The sequence below is a fragment of the Ceraceosorus guamensis genome (genome assembly GCF_003144195.1).
Source record: "Ceraceosorus guamensis strain MCA 4658 unplaced genomic scaffold IE81scaffold_8, whole genome shotgun sequence".
Classification (NCBI taxonomy): Eukaryota; Fungi; Basidiomycota; class Exobasidiomycetes; order Ceraceosorales; family Ceraceosoraceae; genus Ceraceosorus; species Ceraceosorus guamensis.
Window position 1 is genome coordinate 390,319 of NW_020290003.1, and position 10,730 is coordinate 401,048.

Genomic DNA, 10,730 nt, shown 5'->3' on the forward strand with positions numbered 1-10,730 from the left:
CAGAGGCGTCTGTTCAACGTTGGCAGCAACCACCAGGACATAAACCAGCAAGGCGGTCAATCCGGACCCAAGGAGAGCGGCAGCAAGTCGGGCAGCAGCGGCGATGCGTTCTGGCAATCAAATGCTATCGGCAACCAGGCGAACGCTGCTCCTCAGAGACGTCTCTTTGGCGTCACATCTACCCACATTGATACCAACGACCAGGAGTGGTACAGCGGCGCCAAGACCTCTGGAGCTTCTAGCCGCCGCAGCGTCGATGCTGACTTGCTCGGCAAGCGTCTTTTCGGTGGTTTCGGCGTCACCTCCAACCACATCGACACCAACCAGCAGGAGTGGGTCTCTGGCGGCAAATCCTCCGGCGCTAGTAGCCGCCGTGACCTTGGCAAGCGTCTTTTCGGCGTCACCTCCAACCACGTCGACACCAACCTACAGCAGTGGACCTCTGGCCCCAAGTCCTCGTTCGCTTCGTCGTAGACACGCTCACTTGACCTCGAAGATGTAATTGGTATTTGATTTGACACATACACGCAAAGGATTTTTTGAAATGCTACATTTTGTTTGTCGTCTATCCACCTCTGCACATTGGATCTGAACCATGAAGAGTGCGATAGAGTGTGATTGACAATCGTGAATGCTCCTCTTTACTACTAGACGGCAAGCTTTGGCGCGTGTTCACACTGCGGCTGGCCGACGAGTCGCGGTGCCTACTGCTTCCACGAGCTACATGAACGATCTTCCGCGCGAAGGATCTACCTGATGTGTCTTCGTCTAACGACTCGGGCCCCGAAGAAAGCCCGATCAAGCTTGCTAGGATGTCAGACGGTTGGGTTGTACATGTTCACGGCGAGCAGCGGTGTGTGCGCATGAAGTCCAATGGGTACACAATGTGGCTGCGTTCCTTCCGCAGGCGTGGATCAGGGTCATTGGTCCACACGGGAAGAACAGCATGTCTGCGCGTCTGCTGACAGCTGCCTGCCTGCTCTGCCAACAGACGAGCTCCCATGCGCGCTCAGCGCAAGCATGCTCGGGGTCTTTTGGTTCTCCACCACGGCTAGACGCTGTAAGAGCTGCGTGGCTAGTGAAAGTGCATCACTCAAACTCCTCGAAGAGAGAGCACATGGACTCACGACTGTTGTGAGTACGCAATGGCGTGCTCGACTCGGCAGTGGAGCTCGATGGGCGTCGTCGGTTGTGCCCTTGCATCTTCACGTCTTTCACAGAGGCCTCTAGCTAGGTAAGAAATGCACTCTGAATAGCGCGTTCCTTTCAGCACGTTCTCAGCTTCGCTTAGGTTGCCGACACTCGTATCGGAGTACCCACATCTGAACGCCCAGGCACGCCTGCGTACAGTAGCGTTCATGCGAACGTCGCCTCGCTTCGCTCTAGGCGGCATCGTCAGTCGAGTCAAGAGTGATGGTTCTTGGTATCCTGCCCTACTGGCAGAGATTCAGTCAGCAAGACGAGCAAGGCTCGCGGCAGCTAGTTCTGTGCTCTGTACGCCCACAGCGGCGTGGGCTGAAAAGGTCCAAACCTCCGTGGCGACTCGTGCAGGTCGTCAGACAGAGCGGGTGGCTGAGGACTATACGAGTTGCAATACTGAGTGAAGCAGCTGTGGGAGCTAGCTAGCTTTTGTGAAAGTCTCGGCGATGTGCACTCACTCTGAGGCTAAGGCGGCGTTCGAGACGGCTGCAGGCTGGAACCCAAGATATCATGCGACAAGACGAACCTGAAAAGCGCGGGCCCGTTGCTGCAGCCAAGCGTGAAAGGCCGGCGAAAGGAAACGAAATTGCGAACTCAGGAAGGAGCCAGCATCATGCATGCATGCAGTCTAACGCTAAAGAATTATAATTGAAAGAAACGCGTGACAGCACGCGCGGCCGCCTGGGAGATGGGAGCGTAGCCGCGGTGCCGATCTGCTTGCTTGCGATCGTCGGAAGCTTATATACAAGCGAGCAACGGTAAACCGAAAATTGGCATTCAAAAATCGCGTGTGGGTGATGATATGGCAAGCTCGCGCTGCATGCATGCGCATGTAGTCGGCGTCGAAAGCGCGCACCAAAAACGCCATTCTGCATGCGCGCGATTGCTTGGGTGAAGCGAATGGATCAATCGAATTCCTGGGCGGACGCGCCTGTTGAAGTTCACTCTTGGGATCTTCACGGTTGTGCGGACTTTGGATGGCAACGCCAACAAATCATGCAGCGTGCACGCATGAATGCACCAGCACCTTCGCTCGCTTGACTGAGTCACAGCGAGGCACGGGGAAGAGCAGCAGAAGAATCATTACTCGCATGACGACGCCGGGGCGCAGCATCGCAGCAGACTCAGGGGCGAGCTACAGCAGTCCGAACTGGAGGAAGTGGCAGGCGCTTCCTTATCGCAGCGCTATGGCAGCGCACCCCGTCAATACAAAGCGCCAGATTGCTGGCCCTTCCCGAAAGGTATAAGAAGAGCCCCCTCGACCTCGTTTTCCTTCCCTCTTCTTTCCTCAGACTCGTACAAGTTCCAATCAGCTCTCTAACTCTCTCGCACATCTCGACAATCTCACAAGCAAATCAATAGTCATCTGCTGGCCAGATTTCAAGATTGCAAAGCACTACATACACAACCAGCACTACTCTCTACAAGCAACCTTCGCAAGCTTTTCACGCTCCTCGTAGCATATCTTTACGCTCTTCACGCACATTTCAAAGCAACCCTCTTCCCAAACAACCCAACTCACTTTTCAAGATGCAGTTCCGCAACGTTGTCCTTGCCGCCGCTCTCGTCGCTGCCGCTTACGCTCAAAACTCGCCCCGCAGCGCTGATGTCGCTTGCGCTCGTGGTCTTGACCACCAGACCCGCTCCGTGGGCGCTTGCTCCCACTTCGAGCGCTCCGAGAAGGAGCTCGCCGCCCGCGACTTCGAGGAGGGCCTCCGCACTCTGGATGTTCTCCAAGCTCGTAACGACAAGCAAATGACTGTTGACAGCCACGACCAAACGAACAACGAGTCCCAGACCAAGCAGACCACCTCTGGTGCTTTCCACTGCCGCCGCAGCGACTTCACCCTTGGCAACTTCTCTCGCCGAGACACCACCATCAGCATGGGCGGCGGTTCCGGCAACGACTGGAAGAACGAGGGAGGCAACGTTGGTAACTGCAACATGAACCGCAGAGACGCTCTGGCCATCGCCGACCTTGGCGCTATGACCCGCCGCTTCGCGGCCCGTGACCTCACCGACGAGCACAAGGACGTCGCCGTCGAGTACCTCAAGCGCCACGCCGCGGAACTCGACCTGCTCATGTAAGCGAGCTTCGGCTCGTTGGCAAGGGCAGAGTGAGAAACGACCACGAGGAATGAGAAGAGGAACAATGTGTTGAAGAATGGATGGACTTGCTCAAGGGAAAAGTCAATCGCGAAGTCACAACTCCTTGCTCAACCGCAAACCAATCACTTTTTTTTGGCCCATCTGGAATGGTAGAACATGCTTGTAGCAGTTCGAATTGGATCAGCTCACACAATCACTGGGTGGTTGGTGTGTGTATTTAACGGTGGGATGATCGGAGCAAGAGGCGAAGGATCATCACTCGACTTCCTCCTCCTTTCTCCTGCTGTATTTTGCCTCCCTTCTCAACGACAACCCCCCACATTGCTTCTTTGTAGCCCACACACATCTAAGCAATCATAGAGACCGGAGGTCGAGAGGCGAGAGACCTCTTAGAGACAAAAACCTTGCTTGGTGTGACCTTTGTACGATTGATCTGATTTGGCCCTGCTTGTGACGCGCTCAGTGGTGGGACGCTTTCGGCTTGCTTCAGGGAAGCGTCGAGTTCGGATGCCTGGCGAGGTCTGGCGAGCACGGGCAGATAGGGACCAAAATATGCCCTGCTCTCTTCAGGGTCGCCATACGCAAGACGGATCCATCGCTATGATCGTCGCAGCGCTCTTCTCATCATTTCCTCTTGATTGATGTGCTTTCGCTGGTAGTATCAAGCCTGAACCACGGCTCTCGCCTGAGAGCCATGTACGGATCCACGCATCGACAAAGATCAAAGACTCGGGCTCGGGCTCGTGCGCAGACTCGGACTCGGACTCGGACTCGGACGATGCGGACTTTATCTCGGACAAGGGCCACAAGGACGTTTGCGAATGATGCACGCAATCGCGAATGGCATCGGCATGAGTGATCGACGGGAGTTCTGAGTTGCATGGTTGCGGTATGAATGGCAGCCAGAGTACCCAACTCGAGGGCTTCCTGTCAAGCGTAGACACGGCCAGCGCGGCGCAGCGGACAGATGCTGCTGCTGCTACCATGATGAGCGCGCGCATGCAGTGCCAAGTCACGCGCTTGCGCCCTAAGCGTGAAATCACGAATTAATGCCTCGCGGCACCGCTTACTTCGTGGCTCGTGCAGAAGACGAAATCAAGTTCGCAGATGAAGCCTACAAGGACTTTGGCCCAGGGCGCCCCTCGCACAGGCCGCTGACCTCGACTCTCGAGTTCACTAGTGACCCGACCTCGATATACCTTTGAACACTTCACTCGTACCCTTCTCGCGCCCTTCGTTGTAGAAACACAGCTTAGCCCTTCTAGACTCTAAAAGGTGGCTCCGACGCACGCACGCACCACCACCAACAAGAATTCATCGGTCAGCAAGCCACACCCCCGGACCGCCGAGGTCCGGATTCAGCCCGAGGCGGCCAAACAAGCATTTGTTGCACCCCTCGTCATCGCAAGCAGTCAGATGATCGATGTGATTCGCGCCGCGAGTAGTGTTCAATCGTGAATCGTTAAGCATCACAGTTGCGCACACCCCGGCAAAGGCAACCATCGCCCCTAGAGTAAGAGAGTCACGAGACCATGTCGCCTGCTGCTTTATCGATGCCAGAAAGGGATCCCGATTCAAGCAGGAATAGCGCCTCCCATAGCATTGCGGAGGAGGAGAGGGCTTGGCGAACAGTGACGGGTAGTGGAGGAGTCGGAAGCTCATCAGCTCTGAGTCCAAACGCTGCTACTGCCAGCTCATCTGCAGTCAGGACGGGCAGATCAGGGGGTGGAAGGAGCGATGTAGACGATGATGCGCTTGATGAGATCAGACGTTACGAGTCTGTGAGTAGCAGCCAATTCCACGCTTTGGATGCATACATTCATCTCTAAGCTCGCTGGTTTGCCAATATTCTCTTTCGCAGTTTTCAACGGTAGATTGGATCGCTGATTCTCGAAGAGAGCGAGCGCGTCTAGCGCGCCAGAGACTTGCAGAGGCCAAACTGCAATCCGACCTTCAGGGACTACAGAGCGGAGGAAGTACAGCTTGGGGACCTCAGAATCGCTTCAGAGGCAATGGGGGGTTCGCTGGCGGGAGGATACCCACGTGGTGGCCCGAAGGGCCTTGGGGGAGGATCGCCTGGAAGTGTTGGCTGCTCAGCAAACAAGCTGCTAGAGGAGCCACAGAGAGCGCGGTAGTCGTCGGCGTCGGTGAGTGCACCATGAGAGCTCCCTTTGCACCTGGAGATAATGCTAGCAAAATGCTTCCAGAGCAGTATGACCAATTGACCATCTTTCTCGCGACAGGCGTCTTGATTGGCGTCAACATGGCGGCCATTAGCATAGCTACAGAGTGGGCGTCGGACATCAAACAAGGTTACTGCAGGTCGGGCTGGTGGCTCAATCAGAAATTCTGTTGCTGGGAGATGATGGATCCGGCAGGACCTGGCGGATCGGCAATCCCTCCACCAGCTGTCAAGACTGCTGCTGCTGCCGCCGCTGCTGCGACGTCCTCACCTAGCTCCACTGCAGCGCATGCGGCTTTGGCGAGGATGGCAGAGCATGCTGGAAGAGCTGTCGGACTGGTAGCGAATGCTGGACTTGGGGAGCTGGAGAGAAGAGCTGCAAATCCGGAAGGAGGAGACTTGAGCGAAACTTGTACAGATTGGATTCCTTGGAGTACTTGGACTTTGCCGGCGTGGATCATCTACGTGGTGTTTGCTGTGAGTAATCGGAGCAGAGCAGGGCAGGCTGTGAGCACGTACTGAGCCGGTTCGCTGTGATTGTCATTTGGCCCAAATAGGCAGGTCTCTCAGCGCTTTGTGCACATCTGGTACGCTCCTTTGCCCCTTACGCCGCTGGACCAGGCATCGCGGAGATCAAGTGCATCTTGGCAGGCTTCATCATCAACGGCTTCCTTGGCTTTTGGACTTTCTTGATCAAGAGTATAACATTGGTGAGCAGCATCGCTCCAATGCTCGTAGCATCAGATATGGAACATGGTGAGCTAAGCGCTCGAGCTCGTCACCCCTCCAGCCTCTCGCCATTGCATCAGGTCTGAGCGTGGGCAAAGAAGGGCCTGCTGTCCATGTGGCTTGCTGCATCGGCAACATCGTCGCTCAATTTGTCCGGTCTTTTGATCGCAGCCAGGCGAGAATGCGTGAATTGCTTACCGCAGCTAGCGCAGCTGGTGTCGCCGTCGCTTTCGGCTCGCCTATTGGTGGGGTACTCTTCAGTCTAGAGGTGAGTGTAGAGCAGTGTATGCAGGCCAGTTGAGTTGCAAGCCATCCATGGCTGATCAAACTTCCGCACGTCCCTCTCTCGCTGGCCCAGGAAATGGCACACAACTTTCCGGCGTCGACAATGTGGAGATCGTTCCTCTGCGCTCTGGCTGCTACTGTCGCGCTCTCTTTCATGAACCCCTTCCGGACTGGCAAGCTGGTTCTTTTCCAAGTCTCATACGATCGAGATTGGCACTACTTTGAGATCCTCTTCTTCTCTCTCATTGGCATTTTTGGAGGGTTGTACGGCGCAGTGGTTATAAAATACAACCTTCAAGTCCAGCAATTCCGACGAACCAATCTTGCGGCACATGGTGTCGCCGAAGCCGTCGTGCTAGCGACGCTGACAGCATTCGTGGGCTACTGGAACAAATTTTTGCGCATAGACATGAGCGAAAGCTTGGAAATTCTGTTCAGAGAATGCGAAGGGGGAGGAGACTACGATGGTCTCTGCCAAGGCTCTGCACAGTGGAGGATGGTCAACTCTTTGCTTATCGCTACCTTCTTGAGACTTGGCTTGGTCATCTTATCCTACGGCTGCAAGGTCCCAGCCGGCATCTTTGTGCCTTCCATGGCTATCGGTGCCACTTTTGGAAGAATGATTGGCATCTTGGTCAAGGCGCTCTACACCGCTTTCCCAAACGCGGCCCTATTCAGCGCTTGCGAGCCGGATGTCCCGTGCATAACGCCTGGAACGTACGCTTTCCTAGGAGCTGCGGCTGCCCTTGCTGGTGTCACTCGAATCACTGTGGCGGTAGTGGTCATCATGTTCGAGCTCACCGGCGCTCTCACTTACATCTTGCCAACCATGTTGGTAGTGATGATCACCAAAGGAGTGGGAGATCTGTACGGCAAAGGGGGAATCTCGGAGCAGACCATCAAGTTTCAAGGATATCCTTTCCTGGACAAGGATGATCACGTCTTTGGGCTGCCAGTCGGTGACATCATGACGCGGTCTCCGGCCTGTCTGAACGGCAATGAGATGCGTCTCTCCAATGTAGAGGCGCGTCTGGCCGAGGGCGCGTACAAGGGTCTACCAGTCGTTCGCTCGACCACCGATCCCACGCTTCTAGGATATGCGGGCAAGACGGAGATGAGGTACGCGATTGCCAAAGCGAGACGCACCCGGCCCAACCTGTCCGACGACACCAAGTGCAACTTTACGAGCGACGCGGATCTCCTAGACGCGAAGGATGCTGCTGTCGATCAGCAGCACCTGCCCACTCCGCTTTTGGATCGATTTGAGGGCATACATGCCGAGGAGCAGGCTCGTGAAGAGCTGTTGGAAGGCGCGGAGAGATCTCTACTAGGCGCACATGGCGAAGATGATGATGAGCTTGATGAAGTGGACGAGTCCATGGACCATGATACGCTCGAGCTTGGCGGCTGGATGGAGCAGGTGAGTGTCGAATTTTCTAACCGACCTGGGTATGCCTTTTCGCATAGGCTGACTGTGTCGCCGACCGCACCCTAGACACCGCTGTGCGTGCAGCCCTCTATGCCCCTTGAAGTGGTCATGGATCTCTTCAAGAAGATGGGGCCGCGCGTCGTTCTGGTCACACGTCTGGGACGATTGGTCGGCCTAGTGACGGTCAAAGATGTCCTCAAGCATGTGGCAGCACAAGAGCATGAAGCGCGTCGAGGCGCGTCTTCTTCCTCCGCTTCCTCGCCGAATCCCGGTGGCGCTGGCGCGGAAGATCCCATCTTTGGGGGCGATTTGGAATTGGCTCTTTCGGACCTGTACGCGTGGACTAGACGCGTATTCAAACCCTTGATCGGTAGAGTCACTCGATTTGTGGATGAGCGATCTGGTAGGGGCACGCGCACTTATGCAAGCGTCAGAGGAAACGAGTTGCCGCTTTCTCGCGAGCTGCCGAACGAGCCCAATCACTGGGTTGTCGGGGACGAGTGAAGACATTTCAATGTCATGCAATATTTATTTAGTCCTCTTTCACTATCGAATCGAAGGCCGATGAGGCTCAATGACCACCTGGCTAGCTTTATCAAGTCTTCGTCTCTGTTGCTCTGCCTCACGACAGAGCGCACATCATGCACAAAGGTGGAAGTACAGTATTTCACGCAGCGTTGCATTGTGGGGTTCGAGAGCGGTATAGAAAGTAATGAGTGTCTTGAGCGATCGGATTCGGTTCTCGGGTCAATTCTTAGGGCGAGTCAATGAGCAAGGGAGGCACAGTAAGTGAATGTGCTAGGGAGCTTCAGAAAGCCAATCTGAGAGGTGCTGAGAGGGTGTGGACCGAGAAAGATAGAAGGAGCTGGTGCGCCAAGATTGCGAGCTGCCAAAGCACAGAGTGGATCCTCGCGCGGGGCAGCTTTACAGATACGAAATCTAAGAATTGCTCTTGCTGCTCTTGGTAGCGAGTCGGGCCTCCAGACCCTTCTTGAGAGCCGGACCTCGGTCTGAGGCGGCATGGCGAGATGAGCTCAGCACCTAAATACGCGAGGCAAGCACGGACTGGATCGCATCGAAGCGCATCGAGTCTTGCAGCATGCACGCGTGACAGTACAGCCCTGCGCCACTGTTGCGGACGTGATTGCTGGTCTAAACATCCACCTGCGCAAGGAGAGAAGGACGGTGCATTGGCTAGATCAGCAAAGATGGACGGCGGCTGGTGACGGCGTATTACCAAACCAACTGTCGAGATTCAAGCTCTGGCACTGATGTGTACTCACATATATCAGCAGGGGCTCTCCCACACCCTTAATTTCCGGGATCGTACATTTCAGATCGAAGGCCTGCGCGCGCACGAGGACAAAATTTGGTGAGCTGGCAGTCACAGCGTCGCACTGTGCTCGCGATGATGAAGAGCGATCTGACGCTCACCTTGGAGAGGATGATCTGTCCACCAAAACAAAACGTCGGAAGCGCGTCGCGTATTCATTAGCGAAACTTTCGGACCAGAAAGCGCAAAGCCACGTGCTGCTAGAGCTTACCTTGAAGATCTTTTGGACATTGATGCTATGTGATGTGGAGGAGAAGATGAGGGGTGCTTTCATAGCCCTCGCAAATCTCCTAGCCTATCGAAGCCGCGCAGCACAGAGCAGGGATTGTCTCAGAGTCACGAGCCCGTCGTAATGCTAAAGTGACCTCAGCAACGTCGCCCTCACCTGCCTAGTAATCTCCTCCTGTTCCTCCTTTGGGAACGCAGCAAACGCGTCGTACTTTGTGCCCACCAAGAAAGGTATGGCCGTCTTGTTGAAACCTCTCGCCTGCCTGTACCACTCTTTGACGGAGTTGAGTGTGGATTTGCGCGACAAGTCAAACATGAACAGGATGGCTACCGCATCATTGCAAACGAGCGGCAGCATGTTGACAAACTCTCGCTGGCCTGTACGGCAAATCAGAATCGCGGAGAGTCAATTTGCTGCGTTGTGACCTGTGACTTCAGGGCTCGAACCCGGTCTCCACACTTACCGCCTAGATCCCAGATACTGAATGTGATTTCTGTGTTCCGTATGCTGATCGTCTTCTCCATAAAGTTCACGCCTGACAATCAGATCGACCAGCGCACATATGAGACAGCAAAGTCGTTAGCATACGAGGTCTGCTGCCAAGCCGACTCTCCGCCGTTTGCTTTGCGACTCACCCAACGTCTGAATGTAATCTTCGTTGAAACTGCCTTCCACGTAGCGGACCATCAAGCTCGTCTTGCCAATCTGCGAGTCGCCCACCATTCCGACTTTGATGATGACGCTGAGTATGGCGGATCAGGCATTTCCACAGAAAGAGAGTCAGCTGAGTCGCAGAGACATGCGGAAGCATCTGCCTCGCTCATCGGGCATAGCTTTTGGCAAAGAAAAAGCGAACTCGGCGCAGAGCTGCAGGGTCAAGACGACTGTTGGACAGCTTGCCGGCTGGCTGTGTGCGAGTCGAGGAGGAGTGGCTGCGGCTGCTTCATGCGGCAACCACACCTCTGTGAGCAGGAGCGCAGGTCCTTGGCTGGTTCTGTGAGCCAGCCACCAAGCATTTGATAGTCAAATGGAGTTGGGCCCTTGCTCCCGATCCCCAAACGCCTGAGCTGCTGCCCCGATACCTGGAATCCTTTTCTGGTTGCTGAAGCACGTGCATTTACTCCCAAAGCAAAGGCTTGGCAACTCACCTATTCCTCTCTGGCTCTTTACTCTCCCCTTGTGCGCTCGATTGACCAAAGCTTGAGCTGCTTTCTCCTCCATCTGATTGATACTC

General features: G+C 55.2%; 4 protein-coding genes across 4 annotated transcripts in view; 3 read left to right on the top strand and 1 right to left on the bottom strand.

The window, feature by feature from the left end:
• IE81DRAFT_328491 (hypothetical protein) overlaps positions 1-2,241 on the top strand; it is a gene marked incomplete at both ends in the record, with an annotated part of 3,391 nt that extends 1,150 nt beyond the window's left edge. Inside the window, 8 exons of the mRNA XM_025515105.1 lie at positions 27-458; positions 652-700; positions 747-857; positions 908-1,134; positions 1,292-1,600; positions 1,665-1,826; positions 1,869-1,958; positions 2,037-2,241. Of these exons, the coding sequence (XP_025372082.1) occupies positions 27-458; positions 652-700; positions 747-857; positions 908-1,134; positions 1,292-1,600; positions 1,665-1,826; positions 1,869-1,958; positions 2,037-2,241 (1,585 nt within the window). The remainder of the gene's footprint in view (positions 1-26; positions 459-651; positions 701-746; positions 858-907; positions 1,135-1,291; positions 1,601-1,664; positions 1,827-1,868; positions 1,959-2,036) is intronic.
• Positions 2,242-2,730: 489 nt separating this feature from the next.
• Positions 2,731-4,134, top strand: IE81DRAFT_345303 (hypothetical protein; the record flags this gene model as incomplete). The annotated part of the gene is made up of 2 exons (XM_025515900.1): positions 2,731-3,284; positions 3,969-4,134. 2 exons carry the CDS (start codon positions 2,731-2,733, stop codon positions 4,132-4,134), a joined length of 720 nt encoding a protein of 239 aa, XP_025372083.1.
• A 316-nt stretch (positions 4,135-4,450) lies between these two features.
• Positions 4,451-8,457, top strand: IE81DRAFT_310078 (hypothetical protein). The gene is made up of 7 exons (XM_025512409.1): positions 4,451-5,090; positions 5,171-5,456; positions 5,553-5,968; positions 6,049-6,201; positions 6,282-6,488; positions 6,579-7,925; positions 8,001-8,457. The coding sequence occupies exons 1-7, from the start codon at positions 4,842-4,844 to the stop codon at positions 8,436-8,438; spliced, it is 3,096 nt and encodes a 1,031-aa protein (XP_025372084.1). The 5' UTR covers positions 4,451-4,841; the 3' UTR covers positions 8,439-8,457.
• Positions 8,458-9,044: 587 nt separating this feature from the next.
• On the bottom strand, positions 9,045-10,273 carry IE81DRAFT_243606 (septum-promoting GTP-binding protein). Its single transcript, XM_025511248.1, has 6 exons — positions 10,132-10,273; positions 9,960-10,031; positions 9,653-9,873; positions 9,479-9,562; positions 9,369-9,383; positions 9,045-9,280 (listed from the first exon to the last, which is right to left on the bottom strand). The coding sequence occupies exons 1-6, from the start codon at positions 10,217-10,219 to the stop codon at positions 9,134-9,136; spliced, it is 627 nt and encodes a 208-aa protein (XP_025372085.1). The 5' UTR covers positions 10,220-10,273; the 3' UTR covers positions 9,045-9,133.
• Positions 10,274-10,730: the final 457 nt, after the last annotated feature.